This window comes from Panicum virgatum, chromosome 2K (genome assembly GCF_016808335.1).
Source record: "Panicum virgatum strain AP13 chromosome 2K, P.virgatum_v5, whole genome shotgun sequence".
Classification (NCBI taxonomy): Eukaryota; Viridiplantae; Streptophyta; class Magnoliopsida; order Poales; family Poaceae; genus Panicum; species Panicum virgatum.
In genome coordinates, this window is record NC_053137.1 from 38,073,283 (window position 1) to 38,098,219 (window position 24,937).

The 24,937-nt window shown below is 51.9% G+C and overlaps 1 protein-coding gene across 2 annotated transcripts; it reads right to left on the reverse strand.

Annotated features, from left to right (window-relative positions):
* Nucleotides 1-6,529: 6,529 nt before the first annotated feature.
* Nucleotides 6,530-17,131, reverse strand: LOC120675199 (two pore potassium channel c-like). Of its 2 annotated transcripts, none has more exons than XM_039956307.1 (2): nt 15,703-17,122; nt 6,530-7,052 (listed from the first exon to the last, which is right to left on the reverse strand). In XM_039956307.1, exons 1-2 carry the CDS (start codon nt 16,869-16,871, stop codon nt 6,863-6,865), a joined length of 1,359 nt encoding a protein of 452 aa, XP_039812241.1. In that variant the 5' UTR covers nt 16,872-17,122; the 3' UTR covers nt 6,530-6,862. The 2 variants fall into 2 exon arrangements, with proteins under 2 accessions (XP_039812241.1, XP_039812250.1); XM_039956316.1 differs by lacking the exon at nt 6,530-7,052 and adding an exon at nt 8,390-9,725 and having other exon boundaries at nt 15,655-17,131.
* Nucleotides 17,132-24,937: the final 7,806 nt, after the last annotated feature.

A 24,937-nucleotide genomic window follows, 5' to 3' on the forward strand; every position in this document is an offset into this window, starting at 1 on the left:
TGTGCGTACATTGTGAGTGTTTAAATTGTACTGCGTAATTAAAAAAACATTCAACACTGTTTCAAAACACACATTTGTGCGCCAATCCCTTGTCGTAAACCATCCCCGTCTTATGGTATTGAAAAACTTTAGGGAAACATCATATCTGCTGTGGGCGGTCATCTCTATCCTCATCTTTTCCGATCTAGTCTCACTGTCTCAGGACGGACTAGCGATGCAAGTGGACCAGTCAATAGGTACACACTAACTCGTTCTAGTTTGTTCTGCTACAAGTCCAGGTAAGAAATCTAAGTAATAACAAAATGGATGTGCACTTTTTGTACTGACAGTGTCTGAGCACACAGTTCATCAAGGGTTAGTGGTGGAGCCGGGGGTGCTGGAGCCCCCTACCACTTGGCTTCCATGGAAGCCCCTCCCCTCCCCTCCAAATTTTGTGGAGGAAGAAGAAGGAATGAGAAAATTTTAAGGAAGGAGAAAAAGGAGCCTCCCCTAGCCCTCAATCCTGGCTCCGCCGCTGTTAAGGGTCCATTTGGATCCTCTCATTTTGGAGAAATTGGAATCTACTTAATAAACTAGGTTATTTGGCTTAGAATTTCACATCCCACTACCTTCCATCCACTTTCTAAAGTTTAGATGAAGTGCACTTTTGGTTGGATAGAATTGAGTTTCTTATGGTTCAACTTGTTCTCAAACTTGTCCCCTATGCTTTAGCTGTAGCAAGAGAGGTTTTTTTTTTTTTTTGCGAGGAACCTGTAGCCAGAGCTGAGGTAGCAGTGACAGCAATTCAACCAAACTGATGCTGCCTCCGTAACTCCGTTGGGTGCGTGTCGCTTCTAAACTTTGACCCTATGCTTTAGAGAATAGAGGCGATGCATCAATCTCGCAGTTACCCAAAAACGAAAATTATTAGAAAAGGAGAGAGAGAAAATAATTGAAGCTCCCTTGGCGTGTACACATCCTAGTAGGTAATCTGAGCAATAGTGTTGCTGTCCTTGTACAGTTGCCATGCATACAGGTTTCAAGGGTCTACCTGTACACCTATACCGTGTGTTGCTTTCGTCGAGGCCAGTTGCCTGTATCGTTGGCTCGTAACGATTGCAACGCCTCTGTCTGTATGTGGCATCATTATTGCCGGGAAGACGTTTCAGTATCTCTCTTGAAACAGCGCCACCGAACAAATAAAATTTCGTGACAGCGACTGGTGCTGCCTTGCTAGCATGAATCACGGAACGGCATCGTTACATCATGAATAAAATTTGTGGTATCCAACGTACGTAGACATGTAACCAAAAAGGAGCCGCCGAATCTACCTCACCAGCCTCTCAGCTATATGGACCACCACAGGGTCCACATCTGACTGAACTCATTCCACCCAGCTCAATTGTGGCCAGATATATCTTCTTCTTTTTGCAAATCCCAGAAATGCTCGATAAAAAATGCCTAATCCCCCGCCCACCGTTGGTGTATATGTGAACCCATGTATAGAGGCCAATCTAAATGCCCATGTATAGAATCTATATATCCCACCCTTCTAGGGTTTAGAAGAATACAAGACATTATTCTCTCTGATTCTCTCTCTTACATGGTATCAGACTAGCTCCATGGCCGCCGCCGCCTCCATGGCCGGCCGCCGGCCTTCCCTTCCCTGTCCTCCTTCCCTCCTCTCTCCCCAGCTTCTGGATCTGGCGGCGCATCCTCTAGCGCCCCAGCCGCCACCGCTGCCCTGCCCTGTCCGGCCGCGGGCGCGAACGCCCCTGCTCGAGCGCTGCCCGGTCCGCTCGCCCCCGCCGCTGCTGCCGCCGCCCCCGCCGCTGGCGTGGCTGGCGCGGGCCCGGGCGCGGCCATCCTGGGCGCGCTGGCGCGTGCTGCCCTATCCGCTGCTGCCGCCGCCCCGCCGCGGGCCCGGGTGCGGCCATCCTGGGCGCGCTGGCCCCGGGCGCCCACGGCGCGGGCGCACTCCAGCAGCAGCTGTGCGGCTCCACCTCAGAGCTGCTGCACGCGGTGGCTGTCGTCCCTGCAGCCGCCCTGGTCGGCGCCCCTGCGCGGCACCATCCTGAGCTCGGCGCGGGCGCGCCGGCCCCCAGTGCCGTCATAGCGGGAGTGCTGCCCCCCGCGCTTGCCGCTGCTGCGGGCTGGCCGGCCTTGGGAGTCGCCGCCGCCGCCGCCCAGCTCGCCGCCACTGCCTCCTCTATGCGTGCGTGGGCCGTGGCCGCGGGCGCTGCCTCCTCTGCGCGCGTGTGGCCACATGGCGCGTGTGGCCGAGCCCCTGGCCACCGTGGGCGCGGGCGCGGTCCCTGCCGCCGCCGCCGCCTCTGGCCCCTCTCCTCCATGGCCTTGGCTTTGTATGCCCACTGCGGACGCGCCGTTCGCCGCCGCTGCCTTCCGTGGGCAGCCGCTCGCCGCCGGAGCTGCTACAGCCGACGCCGCTCTCGCAGCGGCCCTCCTCGCTGCCAAGTCTGTGGCCCTCACTCGTCGGGTCGCCGCGGTGAAGCCCGTCGTTCCCTTCACCGAGCCCGGCGCTTCGTCCTTCCATCAGGCTCCGCTCTCTGGATCTAGACTCCGGACCGACCCGACTGACCCCCTCCTTTATGCTACTCCGTAGTGGGGGAGGTCGCGGGTGTCGTCGACGGAGGGGACGTAGTGGAGGCCGTCGGGGCACTCCGGATCCGACTCCGGCTCCCACTCCTGCTCCTGGCCCTGGAGGTACGCCCTGGTCAGGGCACCTCTCGATTTGGCCGTTCCAGGGTCAGGGGGGCCCCTCGTCCTCAGCCCCAGCCGGCGGCCATGTTCACCGGCGCTGCTCCCCTGTTCGCGCCGCTCTGGACCCCGCCCGCTCAGCCCAGCCAGCAGGCGACCTGGCCTGGAGGGTGGGACCAGACTGCACTAGTGCAGTCCTTCAGCGCCATGTGGCTGACGCCGCCGGTCAGCACCGAGTGGATCACCGACTCGGGTGCCTCCTTCCGCACCACCCCAAATGCCGGTATCCTGTCTTCTGTCCGACCCCCACACCCCTCTTGTCCTTCTTCCATCATGGTTGGTGATGGGTCTTGCTTTCCTGTCACCGCCGTGGGTTCTGCTCCTTATTCTTTTCGTCTTCCCAATGTCCTTGTTGCTCCTCAGATGGTTCATAACCTTCTTTCCATTCGTCAGTTTACTGCTGACAATTCTTGTTCCATCGAATTTGACTCTTCTGGCCTCACTGTAAAGGATTCGGCCTTCCGGCGTCCGCTCCTCCGGTGTGACAGCACGGGGCCCCTTTACACCCTTCGCCTTTCGTCTTCCGCTGCACCACTTTCGCCTTCTTCTTCGTCTGCCGCTTTTGCCGCGTCGCCGTCTTGGTCACCCTAGTCGCGACGTTCTGGCTCAGCTCAGTCGCAGTACCAATGTTCCTGGTACTAGGGCTCCTGCTGAGCACCTTTGCCATGCGTACCAGTTTGATCGTCATGTTCGACTCTCTTTTTCTTCTTCTTCTTCGCACGTGACGCATGCCTTTGATCTTGTTCACTGTATCTGTGGACTTCTCCTGTTCTTAGCCTTTCAGGCTATAGATACTATCTGGTGGTGGTCGATGATTTCTCACACTACTCTTGGACTTTTCCTTTGTGCGCAAAGTTTGAGACCTTCCCCACCCTCCTCCACTTCTTTGCCTGGGTGTCCACTCAGTTCGGCCTCACTATTAAGACCGTCCAGTGTGACAACGGGCATGAGTTTGATAACTCCACCTCCCGTTCATTCTTCCTCTCTCGGGGTGTTCAGCTGCGCATGTCTTGTCCGTATACCTCTCCTCAGAACGGCAAGGTTGAGCGGATGATTCGCACGACGAATGACGTCGTGCGCACCCTTCTGATCCAGGCCTCTCTGCCCCCGCGCTTCTGGGCTGAGAGCCTCCACACCGCCACCTACTTGCTCAACCGTCTTCCGTCCACTGCTTCTCCTGCTCCCACTCCACACCACGCTCTTTTCGGTACCCCTCCTCGCTACAACCACCTTCGGGTGTGCGTGTTACCCTAACACCTCCGCCACCACTTTTCACAAGCTGGCGCCCCGCTCGACTAGTTGTGTGTTCCTTGGGTACTCCTCTGTCCACAAGGGGTACCGATGCTTTGACCTCACCTCTCGCCGCGTCCTGATCTCCCGACACATCGTCTTTGACGAGTCGGATTTTCCCTACTCTACCTCTTCCAAACCTTCTCCTGACCCCGAGCTGGAGTCTCTGTTTCCGACTGACCCGGTGGTCCAGCCACTTTTTCCTGTCTGTCCTTACCCTGCAGGTTATCCCGGCACACCGACGCCGCCTCCGGTGATCCCTGTTGCGCCACGCGCGGCCTCCGGACCTCCGATCGTGCCGCGCGTGGACCCGGTGCCTGCGGTCGCGCCACACGGCCCCCCGGACCTCCGGTCCTGCTGCGCGCGGATCCGGTGTCTCCTGCTGCGCCACGCGCAGCCCCGGTGCCTCTCCCTGCACCTGCGCGATACGTTCAGCTGGTGCAGGTGTACCAGCGCCGCTCGGCGCCGACACCGGCGCCGCCGCGGTACGCTCAGCCGGTGCAGGTGTAACGGCGTCGTTCGGCGCCGACACCGGCGCCGCCTCCGGCTCCGGAGACTCCTGCGGCGCCTACACCGGAGCCGTCGCCGCCGCCGCCGCCGTCGACTCGCTCTCGAGTCGAGCCGGCGGTGTACCACCCGCCAGTCATCCATCGGGATCCTTGGCATATCCATTCCATGGTGACTCGGCGGATGGCGTCTCAGGCCGCGACTCTCTCTGCTACCGAGAGGGAGCCGCGGGTCTCTCCGGTACCCTCCTCTGTCCGCGACGCCTTGGCGGATCCTCACTGGCGTCGTGCGATGGAAGAGGAGTACGCGGCTCTTCTTGCCAACCAGATGTGGGACCTCGTGCCGCGTCCGTCTGGTTGCAATGTGGTCACAGACAAGTGGATCTGGACGCATAAGCGTCGGGCTGACGGCACACTGGAGCGCTACAAGGCTCGTTGGGTTCTCCGGAATTTCACCCAGCGGCCTAGTGTGGACTATGATGAGACCCTCTGTCCAGTGGTGAAGCCCGCTACGGTGCGCACGGTCCTCGCGCTTGCGCCCTCTCGCTCCTGCCCTGTGCACCAGCTGGATGTGAAGAATGCGTTTCTTCACGGCACTCTGTCAGAGACTGTCTACTGCTCTCAGCCAGCGGGATTTGTGGACTTGAGTCATCCGGATATGGTCTGCCGGCTCAACAAGTCCCTCTATGGTCTGAAGCAGGCTCCTCGGGCTTGGTATTCTCAGTTCGCCACGTTCTTACTGACATTGGGGTTCACCGAGGCCAAGTCTGACACGTCTCTCTTCATCTACCGCCGTGGGGATGAGACTGCCTATCTGCTGCTCTATGTCGATGATATTGTGCTCACAGCCTCTAGTCAGCAGTTGCTTCAGAGTCTCATCTACTCTCTGCAGCAGGAGTTTGCTATGAAGGATCTTGGTCAGCTCCACCACTTCTTGGTCGTCACTGTTGAGCCTCACCCGTCTGGCCTTCTCCTTCACCAGCGGCATTACGCACTTGATATTCTGGAGCGGGCTGGGATGACTGATTGCAAGCCCTGCTCCACTCCTGTCGACACTCAGGCGAAGCTGTCTGCTGATCTGGGTGATCATGTGGCTGATCCTACTGCCTACCGGAGTCTGGCCGGCGCCTTGCGGTACCTCACCTTTACCAGGCCGGATCTCACCTACGCTGTTCAGCAGGTCTGTCTCCATATGCATGATCCTCGGGAGTCACCTTGCTGCGCTGAAGCGTCTCCTCCGCTACGTCCGTGGCACTGTGGACCTCGGCCTGGTTCTTCACCGCTCGTCCTCTGCTGAGCTGGTTGTCTACACCGACGCTGACTGGGCTGGCTGTCCGGACACTCGCCGCTTCACTTCCGGCTACGTCGTCTTCCTGGGCAGCAACCTGGTCTCCTGGTCGTCCAATCGGCAGCCGGTTGTCTTCCGCTCCAGTGCCAAGGCGGAGTACCGTGCTGTCGCTAACGGCGTGGCGGAGACGTCCTGGTTACGACAGCTCTTGGCGGAGCTCCACAGCCCGCTCGCCAAGAGCACGCTCGTCTACTGCGACAATGTCAGCACCGTGTATCTCTCCACCAACCTCGTCCAGCATCAGCGGACGAAGCATGTGGAGATCGACCTACACTTCGTGCGCGACAGAGTCGCCATCGGCGATGTTCGGGTACTCCATGTCCCGACTACCTCCCAGTTTGCCGACATCTTCACCAAAAGACTATACTCCTCAATCTTCTCGGAGTTTCGCTCCAGCCTCAATGTAGCCAGTGGCTAGTTGTGGCTGGGGGGGTGTATTTGCCCTTTGTACTCTCTTCTTGTCCAGTCTTGAACACCGCTGCGCCGGTAGTTCAGACTGCGAGGGGGTGTTGGCTTTCTTGTTGTCCAGTCTTGAACACCGCTGCGCCGGTGGTTCAGACTGCGGGGGGTGTTGGTGTATATGTGAGCCCATGTATAGAGGCCCATTTAGAAGACCATGTATAGGATCTATATATCCCACCCTTCTAGGGTTTGGAAGAATACACGTCATTATTCTCTCCTATTCTCTCTCTTACACCCACATATATGTGATCATAAAAGAATCTGAATAGACCGCCCTGTATAATTGTTCAGATTTACAACCACTTCCTATTAACACTAATGATCTTCCCACCATTTATAGGTAGAATCATATCTGGAGAGCAACTTCAACTTCTACCTTAAATGGATTCAGGCCACTCCATTCGTTGCAGGAGAATGCATCCTGATTCTAGCCTTGCATAGTTCCAGGCCCCAAAATTCTATTGTTGCTCTACGTTTTTTGTGCGTACCAAGATATGTGTTATGATTTCTTCCCCTTTTTCTTGTCTCGGGGTTCTGTGACCAAGTGATGGCTCTCCAGAAGATCCGAAAGTGTAATCTTGCCACAGTTTCCGGTGTCTAGCCTTTGGAATTGATCGCAGACCATCAGGATATCTTTCTCAGAAATCTTCCCCATCTCCTTGAGCTTGTAAACCGCGAATTCTGATTTCCTGAATAACACAAGTAATGATCAACAACTGTCCAATGCAACAACAAAAAAACATAGCTATTTAGCCACCAGGCAAGGTGGGGGTACCCTTTTTCAATGTGACAATTACAATTTAAAGAATCAAGCTGTACTAGGCAGAAGTAAATAGATCATCTTCCAGGAAGAGATTGCAAACAATCCTTGCTATTATAGCATGATTGTCATTATGCTAACCTTTTGTTTTCCTTGTTGTGATGAATACCTATAGCTAACATGTGTATGGTTAAAAAAATAGAGCAAAAATGAAACATTCTGTGTCAGGGTTGTCTTGTGTTTTTTGTATTCCCATATCTGATAGCATATAACTAGAACAGAAGGGTGGAAGCATTATTGAAGAGATAGATAACTTTATAAGCAGTCCAGGATATTCCTCTTGTACTGTGACCAAATCACAAGTACAGGATGTAAATTGTTTATATCAAATGGAAGCAGAAACTTGAAAATTTGGAAGACCACTGTACAGGCTGGCAAAATCAGTGGAATCTGCTAATGTATAGGTCTCAGTCTCCCAGGCTACTGTTTTACTACTGAAGTTCACATATGCTGAATGAAAATTGATCTATCTGGGGGCAGTTTCCAACTCTTCAGTGTGGCTATGGTATATGGTGCTTGATTGCTGCTAAGTGCAAATGGCGTGCCTATGTCCTCCATACATCAATTTGACACATCAAACACCAACGAAGTTAAGCACGATGTTCAAATCAATGAGCCAGCAATGGATGAAAAAACAATTCGCATTCATATTTCAAAAATCAACATATAGAAAGATCATGAATATTTTCTTTTCTGGTACTGAAGAAACCTTGAGTGTGTTCTTGAGAATTCAGGGAAGTCATCATGTAAACACTAGAAAAGTGGGTGGACTATAAAAGCATAGATAAAACAAGAACTCAAAGTATAAACTAATTCCAACATAAAACCAACTTGAGCTAAGGAGAAGCAATTTAATATTGTAGAGAATTCACAACTGACTGATAATACTTTCTATATGTTGGTAAAAGATGAAAAGGTATGTCAAAGCTTATCATTTGCTTCCTGTGTTTCGCGACATTCAATATTAGTCCATAACTATATCCTGGCCTAAAACCAACAGGATATACAATCATGAGAATTATGGCTGGACGAGTCCACCTTTATTAATTGAAGTACATGTAGTACTCAGTTATTACATCTTGAAAGTAGGGTAGCAGATGAAGATTGCACCAAGTACAGTGATGCACCCGTGATCTCATCCATGAACCGGCATTGTTGAACAAATAAATAAAATGGGCATAAATTCTAATTGGACAAAGTCTTGTATGAATCATCTATAAATTTTGAATATTCAAAGTTTCAAAATTACCATACATATTTTTTAGAACAGCTGCACAGGAATAAGCAATCTATGTATATTTGTCAATAACTGAATGAACATGTAAATGAGCAAAACTGCACTACATAAGCCATTCATTCAACCGATACTTGCGATAGCACCATCATACCACCAGTTTAAAAAATTGAGAATTCCGCAATCGTTGATGAACATAAAAGGACAGTTCTATGGGTCTTCCAAAGATGACACAATGTAGAAATGAAAAACATCATGGAACATTTATTATTGTTAGAAACCAGGAGAATGTCAAAATAAATCAATATTTTTACTTTAAAAAATCTTCCCTTCAAATGTTATTTGTTTATTCTTAATTTATCCAGTCACCCAAAATAGTTGACAAACTGTCAAGCTCACTCCATTTGTTTTATATGTCGTATTATTAACAGCCATAATGCCATACTATATTATTTTCAGTCACGAACTATTCTTCTACAGCAATTGCAAGACAATAACAGTTCATTCAGTGAACACGACTGCAAGATGAATTTGTTAATTGCATTCAACTGCTTTTTGTCAACAGAAAAGAAGTTTCTTGGCAAAAAGTTTGGCCCAATCTACGCACCATGATTTGTATATATCGTTATACATTCCTCCACATGCAATGTATCAAAATACTTCTTTTATAGGTTTGTATTTTGGTATATTCTGGCAAGTGTGACAGACTGGTAGAGGAATAATACTTAACAAGTCTCCAAACAGAACAGTCTTCATCCCTTTTAATAGGGTGTATGATTGAAACCATATGGGAATAAGTAAGCTGAGTTCTTTCTCCATTTTGATTTATTCTTCTATGCTGAATTTTCAAGAATAAGTCTCTTGAATACCCCAAGGTGATGAATAAGCACACACAAGCCCATTAACTTTACCAAAGCTTATTAAGATGTAGCATGCTCAGCCTTTTTTTTCAAATTTTGAACAGACGCCAGATCCCATCTAGCACAGGAACATCAGCAGAACTAAACAGCGCCAAGTGAACAACCAAATGTTAATGATACATTATTGCTGGCTAGTGCCTATCTGGCAAGTTCATCCTTAACTGAGAATTTTGAAATTTTACTTTGCCCGATTGGCGATGGGTTGATAGTTCCATAATGCTTAATCAGTGACCTCCAATTATAAATCCGTTTTATTTGTGGATGTGGATCTATAACCAATAAGCCTCTCTGGAGGATAATCAATTTTGTACCACCTATTTGCATGGTTAACGGTGGATCAATGATATTTATTTAGCCAAAACGTAAGAAATAGTCTGAATGTAATCATCTGTGTTAGAATACGTGTGTGTGAATGGGTCTCTCCTTGTTCCCTGTGCAGCCCCCTAGTTCCTTGTGCTAGTTTAATTCCCGGCCAGACCTCTCCTGGTAGTGTGTTCACACCATGGACCCTTGGTCTCTTAGGCCTATATATATGTAATCTCCCTGTAATCCTTATTCATTGAGAATCAACACTCTTTCATGATATCATTCGCCTAGGTTCTACAGCCTTGGCCCTTCCCCTTTCTTCCGCTCTTCCTGGCGCTGCTATCAAGCGCGCCCCCACACAGCTCCACGCGCGCCGCTTGGTGCTGCTCCGCTGTGCCTCTTCATCGCCGCTCCTAGCGCGCCCACCTGACGCTGCTCCAGCGCGTCCCATGGCGGGTCTGCAAGACGACGAGGCCGCCGCCGCCGCCGAGAAGCGCCCGCGCCCAGGCCGCGCGTGATGCTGCCCTCGCTCGTGCAGCCGACGCCGAGCAAGAAGCCCTCCTCGCTCAGGCCGATCGTGACGCGGCCGACGCTCGCATCCGCGCCGCGCGCGAGCGGGCCGCGCGTGAGCGCGCCGCTGCCAACCTTCCTCCCCCGGACGACGGCGACAACCTGTCCGACCACGCCGAGGACGCCGATGCTCCGGACTACGACGCCATCGCCCACAATGAGGCCGCTGCGCTTCTCAACCTTCACGCGCAGGCCGTCTCGGTGCAAAACATTCGCGCCCTCGTCCCGCTCCTCCTCGACGTGACGTCCACCTTCTACCCCCGCTGGCGCGAGTCTTTCCTCCTCACAGTTGGAAAGTACTCCCTGAACCGCCATGTCCTCTCCGACATCGCCGTCCCCACCTCCGCCGACTGGGTACGCATGGATTGCGTCGTCCGGACCTGGCTTCTCGGCACCATCTCCGACGACCTTGCCGACACCGTCTCCGAGCGCAACACCACCGCCCGACGGATGTGGCTCGCCATCGAATCCCAATTCCTTGGCAACCAGGCGACGCGCGCCTTCTACGCCGACGCCGACTTCCGCGCCTTCTCTCAGGGCGACCTCCCCGTCGCCGAGTACTGCCGCCTCTACAAACGCAAGGCGGAGGACCTGCGCGATCTCGGTGAACCCATCTCCGACCGCACCCTCGTCCTCAACATCATCCGGGGTCTCAACGAGCGGTTCACTGCCATTGGTCTTCACCTCCGGCGTACCAACCCTCTGCCCAGCTTCCTGCAAGTTCGAGACGATCTGCGCATCGAGGAACTAACCATGGAGAAAGCGCCCCCAGCCACCGCCCTCTTCACCAGCTCCGGCGGGAAAAGCTTCACCACCACCCACTCGCCCGCACCCGCCCCACAGCCACCGCCGCATCAGCAGGTCCCCCCTGGTTCCACGCATGGGGGGTCGTCCAAGAGCGGCAAGCGCGGTGGCAGGCGCGGCAATGGCAAAGGCGGGGGCGGTGGGGGTGGCCCTTCCGGCGGCGGCGGTCTTCCCGGCCACCACGGTGCCAGCGGCGGCGGCTCGGCGCCCCCTGCTCTCGGCGCTGGTTCTTCCCCTGCGCCAGGAGGGCCCGGCTGGCCCAGCTTCCAGAACCCGTGGGCCGGGTCCATTCACATGTGGCCCGGACCCCGGGGTCCCTCTGCCCCACACCTTGCTGGACCGGCCCAGCAACCTCAGGCTCTTCTTGCTGGCTTCCCTGGCCAGTGGGCCGACCAGTGGGGCGTTCCAGCGCCAGCACCAGGCCCCGCTGCCTACTCCTCGTCGGCCCTCTACAACAATGCTGGCTGGGATCAACAGGCTCTGGCAGCCCAATTTTAGACCCTCCAGCTCCAACAGCCCGCCCAGCAGAATTGGTATTTCAACACTGGAGCCACCAATCACGTGGCCTCCAACGCTGGTATTCTTTCACCTACCACTTCTTCTGTTCATTCTCCTTCTAGCATTGTTGTCGGTAACGGAAACCTTGTACCAGTTACCCTCCACTGGCACTGCCCATCTTTCGGACAACCTTCATCTTAATAACGTTCTTGTTGCCCCGAACCTTATTAAGAATCTAATTTCCGTTCGCCAGTTCACCATTGACAACAATTGCACCGTGGAATTTGACCCTTTTGGTTGTTCTGTGAAGGATCTTCCCACTCGGAGCAAGATCGTCAGATGTGACAGCTCCGGGCCTCTTTACCCCTTGCATCTCCCGGCCTCGGCACTCCTCGCTTCGTCACCTTCCTCGCTTTGGCATCAACGTCTCGGACACCCGGGATCTGAAGCTCTTTCCAAACTCGCCATCTCCTCTGTCATTAAGTGTAATGCTACCACAAATGATGGTCTCTGTCATGCATGTCAATTAGGACGACATATCCGTCTCCCATTTCATGCATCCCCCTCCCATGCCACTCATAATTTCCAGTTAATACATTGTGATTTATGGACTTCTCCCGTTGTTAGTGTCTCTGGTCACAAATATTATCTGGTTATTCTCGACGATTGTTCGCATTACCTATGGATGTTCCCATTGCGTCTGAAATCTGACACCTTTTCCACCTTGTCTAATTTCTTTGCTTATGTGCGCACACAGTTCGGTGCCACCATCCAAGGAGTTCAATGCGACAATGGCCGCGAGTTCGACAACCTCCGCGCCCGCTCGTTCTTCCTGTCCCATGGCATTCACCTTCGTATGTCATGCCCTTACACCTCCGCGCAAAACGGTAAAGCTGAACGCATCATCCGTACTACAAACAATGTTGTTCGCTCCTTGCTGTTCCATGCGCGCGTCCCCCCCCCCCCCCACTTCTAGGCCGCTGCCCTCGGGACAGCCACCTACCTCCTTAACATCTTACCAACCAAAACTCTCCAGTTCTCCACACCCCACTTTGCCCTTTTTGGCATTCAGCCCTCCTACGAGCATCTTCGGGTTTTTGGCTGCAAATGCTATCCCAACCTTTCCGCCACAACCCCCCACAAACTTGCCCCTCGCTCCTCCCTATGTGTTTTTCTTGGATACTCTTCACATCACAAAGGGTACCTCTGTCTTGATCGTAACACAAATCGGGTCATCATTTCCCGACACATTGTTTTCGACGAGTACACCTTTCCCTTTGCCGAAGATTCCTCACCAACTCCACATGAAGCTTTTGATTTTTTAGAGGACACTAACCTCTCGCTGGTGCCATTTCCACCGTCTCCCCGTGTTGTCCCTGCAGGTACACCGCCCGCACTGCCACGTGCGGCCTCCTCCCAGGTAACAGGACCGGTACCGGCCGCGCCATCCTGGGGCTTTGGCCTGCTGGACTCTGGTCCGGCTCTTGCGTGGGCTGCCCCTCCATCCATTGGGCCGTCCTCCGCCTGCCGGCCGGCGGCCCCCTTCGGCCCACAGAGTGCGCCGCCCCCAAGCGGCTGCCTTCCTCCCGAGGCCTCGACGCCCAGTAGGGCGTCCCCTGCTACCGCCGCCGCCCCATCCCATCCGCCGCGGCTCCTCCCTCCGCCTCCGGCCGCTCCACCGTCGCTCTCCAGGCGCCCGCTCCTCCACCGCGCGGACGCTTCGGGGCCGTGTACACCCGACGCGGCGCTCCTGCCTCAGGGGTCACTACGGCCCCCAACGCTGCAGCAGCCGGCGCCGAGGAAGCGGCATCCACGGCTCCCAACGCTGCAACAGTCGACGCCGCGGCCTCTACGGCCCCCAGTACTGCCGCAGCCGGTGCTGAAGCTGTGGCGCCTACAGCTTCCCTATCTGGCGCAAGCGCTGCTCCACCTGCGACACCCGCCCAGCGCCTCCCTGCCGGTGCCGTCCCCACTGTTCCGGTGACAAATCAGCACGCCATGACAACACGAGCTAAGCATGGTTTTCGTGTTCCTGCTCTCTATCAAGTGGCACCTCTGTCCCCAGTTCCTCGGACATATCGGGCTGCTCTCGCTGACCCAAACTGGCGTGCTGCCATGGAGGACGAATACTCTGCTCTTCTCGCCAACAACACATGGGATCTCATCCCACGACCACCCAGCTCTTGTTAGAAGCTCAATTTTCACTCTCATTGAGCTGAGAGGATGACACTCAAGTTGGAGAAGTTTTTCTGGGTTTTTCTTCATTCACACTCACAATGCCATGCCTTCCAACGGGAGGGGTGGCCACATATATATACAGCAGGCTGCTGGGCAGCAAACGAAGCCAATAATGCTAGTCTAACACTAGTCTAACTGCTGTCCTAGAGAGGACACTAACTGCTGTCCTAGAGAGGACACTAACTGCTGTCCTGCAGTCCAAGATGCTGCAGTCCAAGATGATAAGGACTACAAGATGCTGCAGGGGTACAAGGGACCACAAAGACCAACAGCAAAGACTTATCCATCAGCTCTAATGTAGTCACTGGCAAGTGGGTGTTCAAGCACAAATTCAAGGCTGATGGGTCTCTTGAGCGCTACAAGGCGCGTTGGGTGCTCCGTGGCTTTTCACAACGACCTGGAGTAGATTTTGACGAGACATTCAGCCCAGTGGTTAAGCCAGCAACAGTCAGGACAGTCCTCTCCTTGGCCCTTTCGCGTTCTTGGCCAATCCACAAGCTGAACGTCAACAACGCCTTTCTCCAAGGTAATCTGTCTGAGACTGTGTATTGTGCTCAGCCGGCAGGATTTGAGGATTCAGCTCGCCCAGGTCATGTCTGTCGACTCAACCGCTCCCTCTACGGCCTCAAGCAAGCACCACGAGCTTGGTTCAGTCGGTTTGCCTCCTTCCTTCTTCAGCTTGGTTTTGTTGCAGCCAAGACAGATCCTTCTCTGTTTGTTTACCACTCAGGTCCAGACACAGTCTATCTCTTGCTGTACGTTGATGATATTGTCCTCACAGCTTCCTCCATGGGACTTCTGCAATGGACCATCAGTACTCTCCAGCACGAGTTCTCCATGAAGGATCTTGGTCAGCTTCATCACTTTCTCGGCATGCAAGTCCAGCACACTCCCTCTGGTTTGTTTCTCTCCCAGCGTCAATATATGACAGACATTCTTGACCGCGCCGGGATGTCCAACTGCAAGCCTTGCTCCACTCCTGTGGATATGAATCCAAAACTCCCTGCTGATGGCCCTCCCGTCTCTGATCCGACAGACTTCCGCAGTCTAGCAGGCGCTCTTCAGTACCTGACATTCACGCGACCAGACATCTATGCAGTGCAGCAGATCTGCCTTCATATGCACGATCCGCGAGAACCCCATCTTGCCGCCCTAAAGCGCATCCTGCGCTATATCAGTGGCACACTGCATCTGGGCTTGCTGATTCGACCATCATCCCATACTGAGCTGATCGTCTACTCAGATGCGGACTGGGCAGGATGTCCAGATACAAGATCCACTTCCGGATATGCTGTATTCCTTGGTGACAGTCTCGTCTCTTGGTCGTCTAAGCGCCAGAACACAGTCTCTCGTTCTAGCGCTGAAGCAGAATACAGGGCCGTTGCAAATGCAGTTGCTGAAGCTTCCTGGTTGCGACAGTTGTTGTCCGAGCTGCACACCCCATTGCGCAAGACAACTCTGGTTTACTGCGACAACATCAGCACAGTCTACATGTCTTCGAACCCTATTCAGCATCAGCGCACCAAACATGTGGAGATTGATCTACACTTCGTTCGGGAGCACGTTGCCCTTGGCGATGTTCGTGTTCTTCACGTCCCGACGACCTCCCAATTTGCTGACATTTTCACCAAGGGGCTGCCCACTTCAGTATTCACAGAGTTTCGCTCCAGTCTCAATGTCTGGACACCAGACGCTTCGACTGCGGGGGCGTGTTAGAATACGTGTGTGTGAATGGGTCTCTCCCTGTTCCCTGTGCAGCCCCCTAGTTCCTTGTGCTAGTTTAATTCCCGGCCAGACCTCTCCTGGTAGTGTGTTCACACCATGGACCCTTGGTCTCTTAGGCCTATATATATGTAATCTCCCTGTAATCCTTATTCATTGAGAATCAACACTCTTTCAATCTGCTTAGTAGTAAATGCAAGAGGTGAAATAAGGCCCCATGTACTTACGTGACATATCCATTGTTGTCAATATCAGCAGCAAGAAATTCAGAAACAGTCATATTTCTCGACAGCACCCAGTTGGCCATTGCACGGTGCCTCTTGTCAATCCTCATCTCCGCCAAGTAGAGGAACGCCCTCGCCACAGCCAGGGTGGACACGAGCAGCCAAGCAGATGCAAAAAGCCGCCCAGCTAGTGTTCGGAACGCATGGTCCCCATAACCGACTGTGGTCACTGACATCACCGAGAGATAGACCGAGTCGAGCCACCCCAGGCTCTCCACCTTCCTAAGAACTGCCGCTCCGACACCCACGCAGATGGCGACGACGCCCAGTGCGAGTGCCACCTTCATACGAATGCGCATCCTGCCCTTCTTGACGTCAAAGATGTAGTTGTGGCGGTGCTTGCGCGCGGAGCTTGGGTTCTTGAGCGTGGTGATGAGGAGGTGCTCCTGCAGGTCGAGCACATAGGAGACCATCCCGGAGAGGAGGATGTCAACGAAGCCAAATCCGACGAGGACGAAGGAGATGGAGAAGAGCTTGGCGGCGGGGGTCGCCGGCGTGATGTCCCCGTACCCGATGGTGCAGAGCGTGACGATGCAGAAGTAGAGGGCGTCTGCAACGGGGTGCGTGGGCCCTGCCGAGGAGGTGAAGTTGGCCGGCGCGGCGGCGTAGAAGGTGACGCCGAGGGCGAGGTAGGCGAGCAGGAAGAGGAAAGCGTGCAGCACGATGGCCGGGCGCTTGGGCGGCGCCGGCGGCTGGTCCCCGGCCGCGAACGCCACGGCGCTGAGCGGCGCCATGGCCGGCGCGGTGCGGGAGCGGTGGAGGTTGGTGCGGCCGCCGGTGGCGACGGCGATGAAGTCGAAGAGCGAGGGCGAGGCGGCAGAGGCGGAGGAGGGGTCCTCCGGGTCCGGCGGCGGCGAGGGCGGGGCCGAGGAGCAGGACGGCAGGTCGAGGTCGCGGAGCCCGTCGATGGAGCCGCGGCGGTAGTGGGCGCCGTGCGGCGGCGGCGGGGGCGGCGGGGGAGGAGGGGGCGGCGGCGGGTGGGCGCCGAAGATGATGCGGTCCTTGTAGGAGGACGCCGGGGAGGAGGGTGGCGGGGCGGAGAAGTGGGAGACCTCCGAGTGCTCCGGCAACGGGCGGAGCATTTGCGCCGGCAGCAGCGGCTCCGTGTCCATGCCGCCGCGCAGGGGGGAGCGTTCCTGGGATTCAGGTTCAGCAGCGAGAGGGGGTGGGACGGGGGTCGGATGCCACCGATTCCTGGGTCCAGTCCGCCGGGACGCGGCGGGGCGGACGGATTGAGGAATGAGGAGGAGGGATGACCGGATGAGCAAGGAGACGATGGCCCGCGCGGCGGCGGTGGGGGAGGAGAAGATGGCGCGGCGGAAGCAGGCTGATGTGGTTGTCTTCTAGTCTGCTTTGACGACGGCGAATCCCCTTCTTTTTTTTTTCCCTCTTTTCTTTTCCCCCCTTTATTTATTTTTGGTTCTCTAAAATAAAAGGAATTAACTATTGGGATTAGAGGAGCTCAGATCAGATCACCCTCGGCTGGGTGCCACAAAACATTCCAAATGAAGATGACAAGATTTCCGCGCAACTGTACCGATTTCTTATAAAATTCTTAGAATCTAAAGTAGTGATTTGTCCTAATACATTGACACCTAACTTCACTTATCCCACCAGTCCATCAGGTTTAACGCAGAAAAATGTGTTACTGTAGAACTTCCGTGGTATAGATCCACATATACTGTATGATCCGTATGATGATTAAGATCCACTGTAATTTTTAATGCCATACACAAATTTCGTGATGTTTCATACAAGTGTTGTTTAGAAAACAATAGTATTACGGATGACATCTTTTCTTCTATTACCAACTATACTCTAGATATGTAAGAACACCAACCACTGATTAGTTAGCGTTTCTTTTCTTACGGTACAAAATGTGAACCTAGGTTCCAATTCGAAACTCACCATGGGGTTTGTATTTTCACAGATTTATTCGAGAAATGAAATATACTTCAGCCATGCTAGAAATATGTCTAATTTTAGCATTCCAATTATCTCAAAATACAGAGTATATAAGTTGATTAAATGAAAATACATTTGACGAGGACCTTTAATTGCACATGTGCGAGACAGGGCAGGCAATTTGAACCTTCGTCACCCTTCTCAATCTATCTACAAAATTTTATAACTAGCCATATGTTGGTATTTTTAACAATCATAAATAAATTCGCAAGGGTACATATATTGTTGTAGCTTTCTCCAAGAATATTTCGGAGTATCGTATTTCCACTGGAAAACGTGAATGTATTATCTAAGAATCAGGTTTGTTCAAGGACACCACACAAAAGTAGATGTAAGGGGTAAAGAGAATTTGTACCGCTAAAAATCTAAAGGTAAGAAAGAACAATCTTAATTACTTACTTTGGGCTACTGACTTCTTCCTGGTAAAAACCTAGCTGTTTCAGCACTTCGGTGCGACGACATACCCAGACGAGGAGGATTACGAAAAAGGGACTATAAATCGTGAAGTACACAACAACCAAATAGAACTTCTAGTCTAAACACTACATCTACACTATTGATTATTATTCAAACCAACCATCTCTCTCACATGTCTTACACTAGGACATCCGCTAAACCAGTGAACAATGATCCTATAAGCAACTAAGGGATAGAACTAACTTAACTTGGAAACTTAAAGCGCATACAAAATTACAAATACTCACTTTGATTGATATGCATCCATCGAGATATAAACTAGAGGATAGTGGCGACAGATCTGGCACTTCCCCCGAACTCCCCCAGTACTTTTCATATCTTCTAAGCACTACAAGAGTAGCCCTAAGCCTCTATGATGTGTTGATGTGTGAGGAATGTGTGAAGTGTGCATGGTATGTCTTGAAAGTGGGCCTCTTTTTTTTGTATTTATAACCTTGTTGAGGTCAGTTTCGGCTGGTAATTCAGATAGGGACACACGTGACAAACTTTAGGACAACACCAGCAATTGACACGATGGAAGCTGGAGATGAGCGGGCCCATGGCTAGTTCGGCCATACTGGTGGTCTGGATGACTGGCCTGTGAGCCTTTATGGCGGTTACGGATGTTTCATGCAAAATTAAGTCGCTTTAATCCCTATTTATAGGCTTTTGAATCCTCATGCTTGATCCTGATTTGATTTGTTTCTCATCATTTTATGCCTAAATGCACTTGCAAACATTTTTAGACCAGTACTTGTGAAAATTGTTAGATATAAACCCTATTACTAAAATTACTAAGGCTGGCGCTTCAACTTTCAAACTTTTTATACAGGTTTTATTAAGTGTTTAAATTGATACTTAACGACCGTCAATCTCACTCATGGGAAAGAGCAAGTAAGATGGGACCATCCATTTTGAGCTCGAGGGAGTCAGCATAAGCCTCTTGCTATTCTTACTATTGACTCAAATGTCATTTAGCACTAGAAAAATAATATAAAGACTTACTGAATCTAAGTAGAGATAAAAGTATACTCTATTACAATAAACCTTATTACCAGCAAAGCCATCATCACTTCGGAAAAAGGAAATATAGTTTTAGCCACAAACCGTTGCTTTTCGTAAAATTCACTCCAGCCGCTATTAACATATTTAACAGATATTTGTAATCTATATAACTTATATAGATGCACCCCACTAAAATTCATTAACTCTATTTTTTTCAACATACAAGCTATCCACGTCATATAGAAATTCACTACATTAGAAGCCACGTTACCATCCACTAAGACCATCTATTTATTTCTTACACTGATTTTCTGTGACTAATAGCATCCATGCATACAATTTATTAGTCTTTGTGAGTACCACGGTACCAAATTTCTACATGGAGGATCAATCATTTGAGAGCCGTTCTCATGTTTTCATATATAATGTCATTAGCAAAAGAATGTTGCCATACAATCACTTTAGTATTTCTATTTTTAAAATTCAGCTTAAAATTTTGTTTAAAAAATTTCCGCAACAACGCGCGGAATATCACTTAGTCTTCATTAATAACCCACCACCCAAACTTGGACATGGGTGTTTTTACGTGTCAACGAATTGAATTGAGGAGGGGAAAAAGATAACGCACAGCAAAGAGAAGACTCAAGCTCGCCCCAGCCAAGCACTGCAACACTTTTGTTTTAAATGAATCTAGCAGAGAGCTACTGATTATATTAACAAATAGATCCAAAGACGGAATAGGCAATAACAAAAACAACTCCAAATGGTTGGATTGGGCGAGTCTTAGCAAAAAAAGATTGAGTTATTTCAAAAAAATATATTAAACCAACCCTAAACCTTTTACCTATTAAAGAGTTCACAGAACTATTATTGCTTAGTTTTCCACTTAATTTTCGGAAATATATTGGCAAATGAATTAGTCGTTGTTGTTATTGTTTCTTTTGTCTCTTTATTAGTCTCTACACCAATCTTGTTTATTATTTACATGTGGTACTCGAGCTCTCTTTTTTTTCAGCGTTAGCCACAGTCTACATAGGTGAATCCATGGAAAGTCATATTATATCGACTTATTTTTAAAATAGTTTTTTTTAGCTTAGCTCAATTCATGCATGATTCCGAATAATCCTCTTAGTTGGAAAACTATGAATTTAGTAGCTCTTTTTAGGAGGCCCTCAATGACCATAGATCGAATCTATCATATTTTTACATTACCATGGTTGTTCACGATTCATAAACTCTTCCCTTGGGAAATGTTCACGGATTAGCCTTTTTGGGTTGTATCCGAAGACATCCCTTTCAATGTATTCGGATACAACCCAAAAAGGCACGCATGTTCTTAGGCCACATTTAGTTCCCAAAATTTTTTCTACAATACTCATCACATCGAATCTTTGGACACATGCATGAAACATTAAATATAGTTAAAAAAATAACTAATTATATAGTATAACTGTTTCATACGAGATGAATCTTTTAAGACTAATTAGTTCATGATTGAATATTAATTGTCAAATAACAACGAAATGTACTACAGTACCAAAACTCAAACTTTTCGCGAACTAAACACGGCCTTAGTGCATAAACTCTTGTGATCATTTCAAGAACTTTGTGTAACTTTTCCACTTCTAGTAAACCACACAACACAGTCAGCACAACACAACTCTCAAGTTCAATTTAACAACAACACGAATCGGTTGGATTGGAATGTTAAGCATGTTGCACTACCCAAAATTACATCAATCGGCTTGTTGGATTGAAACATCAACTCATGCCTCGCAACGCCAGCGCTTGGCAACTCCACCACAACCGCCGCGTCACCTCAACAGCTGCATCCACTGCTACTGCACCAGCATACTGCCCGACATCCATCCTCACTCTTTTCATTTTTTCTATTTTCAGAAAAGAAAGAAAACAAGAAAAAAAATAGAAGCTCCACTGCACAGCCAACCAAAAGCTGTCGAGTAACCACGCTGAAAATGCCTAGCGCTGCCTCCAACAAGGATACGACGTTAACGTCGCCATCAATGCTAGCCCAAGGAAATTGGATTTTCACCCCATTAACCACAGCTCGGCATGATAGTACAATGCACCAAGAGAGTACGTCTCCAAGGAGGCAGCGGTGTCCGCAAATGTTACCATCTGGACTTTCATCTTGACCCCACCGACCCCACCAGAAGCTGATTTGAGATGCAAGAGGAAGCTGGCACAGCCGAGCTCACCACCACCGACCACGCCACCGTGATATACCTCAGCTCAGCACGGTGCACCGTCGGCCCTTGAGTTTGGTAGTAGGTGTCATTCCGGTCCTCAAATTCTCAAAATGCGCATCTAGATCTTCGAACTTGTTAATTAGTTCATGTGGGGTCCAAATCACCATTACCCTTCTTAAACTGTCATTGGACACCTGACATCAGTGGCAGAGGACAAATCAAAGCTAAGATATGGCTGAGCTATGCTGATCAAGCTCCAAACCTCAACTGATGGTGACAGTGAAGTAAAAATACACAGATAGAAAGTTGCATGTGGTATATAACAAGGTACTGCCAGTAAAACAAGGTATGGCGGCGGCCATACCTAGCCATACCGAGAGCTCCGCCATTACCTGACATGTGGGGCCCACATGTCAGATCCACTTGATCCATCCTTCCTCTATCGTCCAGGGCAGCCCGGGGGAGCTGGTGCGCACGGCGTGGCGTGGCGCAGGCCCGCGCAGGGGCGGCTGCTGGGCTGCCACCCTCGCCCGCCGCCGCTGCGCTGCTGCCCACGGTTATGCTGCGCTCCGCCGGTGCGATGTGGAGGTGCCTGCTGTAGGCCGCCGTTTCTTGCCCACGGCTGCACCGTGCGTGCTCCGGCCCGCACTTGGAGGTGGCGGAGGAAGCCTAATCACCTCGCTCCACCCGACACACGCATGCGAGCGCCGCTGCCGGCGCCAAAATCGCAAACCCCCCTCCCCCTCCCCCCCCCCCCCCCCGCCATCTGGCCACATTAACCCGAACTACCTTGCCCTCTTCCAATTACTCGTGTGTGGAGCTTCCTCACAGCCTCCCCGACCTCCTCCCTAACTCATCCCAGCCAGCCATGCGTTGAAACCGCCGCCCACCGACCACCCAGCACCGCCTAGGCCGCCGCTCTGCCCCAGTGCCGGCCATGGCTGTGGAAGGCAGAGGAAGGAGGGAGGTGATCTGACATGTGGGGCCCACATGTTAGGTGTCTAGTCAGCTTGACACGCTGGTTGTTTAAGGAGGAGTTAAATACACCAGCGGCCCTCGAACTTGTCCCCAGGTGCCACTTAGATCCACGAACTCGCAAAATCGAAATCTGGCACCCTGAACTTGTTAAGTTGTGGCACTTAGGTCCATAACCCTTGATATGGCGCCACGTGGCATGAATATATGCAAAAAAACCCTCCAAAGTTGTTATCTTCTACATTCACCCCCTCCCATTATATCTCTTTCTCTCTACCCACGCCTCCCCTGCTTCCTCCGCCAGTGCATGGAGCTCTCTGCCGCCCTGGAGCTCACGGACGCCGCCGCCCCCTGGAGCTCGTGGCCGCTGCCCCTAGATCTTGTAGACTCCCCTCTCGCCGCCGTCCTTGGAGCTCGCGGACTCGCCCGCCCCCATCCCTGGAGCTCGCGGACTCCGTGCTCGCCGCCGCCCCTGGCGGCCTCCGCGGCGTCCTCCGAGGAGGGCCAGAGGAGGAGGAGATGGAGGAGGAGCGCGGCGGCCGTTCGCGCCGGTGGCGATGTCGCCGCCGCCGCCGTCACGGGCGGAGAATCAACTGGCGCATGAGGAGCCAGTTCTTGGCGCCGGCAGCAAGACGGCCAAGAAGTGCGGCTTTAGCTCGCCCCATATTCCCGTCTTATCCAAGAAGACACTGGCGGCGGGGAGGGCGCCGCCGAGGACGGCGAGCAGGAGGAGGGTGGGTTCTTGCGCCAAGAGGTGGTCCACTCTAGGGATGGCGGCCGCTGCGAAGGTGAAGGCGGCGTATGACGCGCCGCGTGCGCCGGTGCTGGTCTCGGACGAGCGGGAGGACAGGGTCGTTGCCCCACTGCAATGTGCCCGACAAAGAACGGCGGGGCAGCGAGGCCTCCACGTCAAGGAAGCGAGGTCTCCTTCCTTGCCATCGCCGGCTTCGCCTGCATCCTCGACGCCTCGTGGCTCCGTTGCCGCCATCCTTGCCATGGAAGACCCCTGCCGCCGCCTCATCCCATCGCAGGCACTCGCCGGTGAGCCTCACCGCTCCCTGGACCGTGTGGTGCGCATGCTCCCGCCTCCTTTCCGCTGCCTGGATCCGCCCTGTCCTTGGCGCATCGCGGCATCGAGCGGAGGAGCCGAGTTGGCGGGGGCGGCACACGCGCTCGGCGGCGGAGCAACCGACGCAGGAAGGGGGATGGGCGGCAGAGGGAGCAGGAAGGGGGGTGGGCGGCGGAGGGAGCAGGAAGGGAGAGGGGGCGGCAGACAGAGCTGGGAGAGGGAGAGCGCGGCAGAGGGTGCAGGGAAAGAGATGGCGCAGGGGAGGGGCGGCGGAGGGGGCATGGAAGGGAAGATGATAAAACTTAAGAGCTTTTTTGCATATATTCATGCCCTTGAAGGGGTATGGACCTAAGCGGCACAACTTAACAAGTTCAGGGTGCCAGATTTCGATTTTGCGAGTTCGTGGACCGAAGTGACACCTGGAGACAAGTTCGAGGGCCGCTGGTGTATTTTACTCTTTAAGAAGGGTAACGGTGATTTGGACCTCACGTGAATCAATTAACAAGTTCGGGATCGCAGATGTACATTTTGGGAATTTGGGGACCGGGATGACATCCACTGACAATTTCAAAGACCGGTGGTGCATTTGACTTGAAGGAAAAAATAGGAATGGGCAGGCCCCTTTTCCTCTCCTCTGTCCTGCAGATGCCCAGGACAAGTCAATCAGCCAGTAGGCAATTGTGTATAGGGTGAAAAGTCAAGGTCAGATTGTAGATTATTCCCAACATTTTGGGAACAGAGGAGCACAGTACTCAATTGATGTAGACTTGTTGGCCCAGTCAAACATATATGATGAGTAAGAGCAATGTTAATAATACATCTGGCTGCTGGCTGCAAGGATATTTGTAGTCTATTTCTCAGCCCAGTCGTAAAATAGTTAACTCTTCATCATTAATACATGACCTACTTGTCTCACGCACAAAATTTTTATTGTTTTTTATCAAAACCGGCAGTAAGCTTACAATCCGTTTCTCTTATCTCTCCACTCCTTTTTTTTCCAAAAAGATACCCCAAGGGAACTCCTGAAGTTTAAGGCATTGCACTCAGGGTTCGAACCTTGGGCGGGAGCCTCCGCACCATGAGCTCCTTGACCTCTCTCATCTTTTCTCTTCTTCACCTCAGCTTGCAATTTATTATTATACTTGCTCTAGGTATGCGTTTTAATGTTTACACGAATGACCCTTGTATGGTTCCATACGTGTGAGCACCTACATCTGTACCAATTTTTTTTAAAAAAATACAACTATATATAGTACAAATTAAATTAAATTTCAGTCGCTTCATCGACCATCTCATTTGCCATCCCAACAATCCGGCGGGTGTTTCGCCAAATTGGCTGCCTGCCCAGTGCCCAGCGCACACACGCGACAGCTCATCCGCCATGCGTTCGTTCCTTGCTCCCATTGTTTAAGCAGCGAGAGGAATAATTAGTTTAGAATAATTAGCTTAACTAGAATGATTATGCAGCAGTGTGCCATGATTCGCTGGAGCAGCTTCG

What these genes read in the sequence shown, in the direction of transcription:
- LOC120675199 (XM_039956307.1), bottom strand. Translation starts at nt 16,871, where the DNA reads ATGGACACGGAGCCGCTGCTGCCGGCGCAAATGCTCCGCCCGTTGCCG. An exon ending in GACAACAATGGATATGTCAC is followed by an intron (nt 7,053 to 15,702) that starts GTAAGTACATGG and finishes TGTGTTATTCAG; the next exon opens with GAAATCAGAATTCGCGGTTT.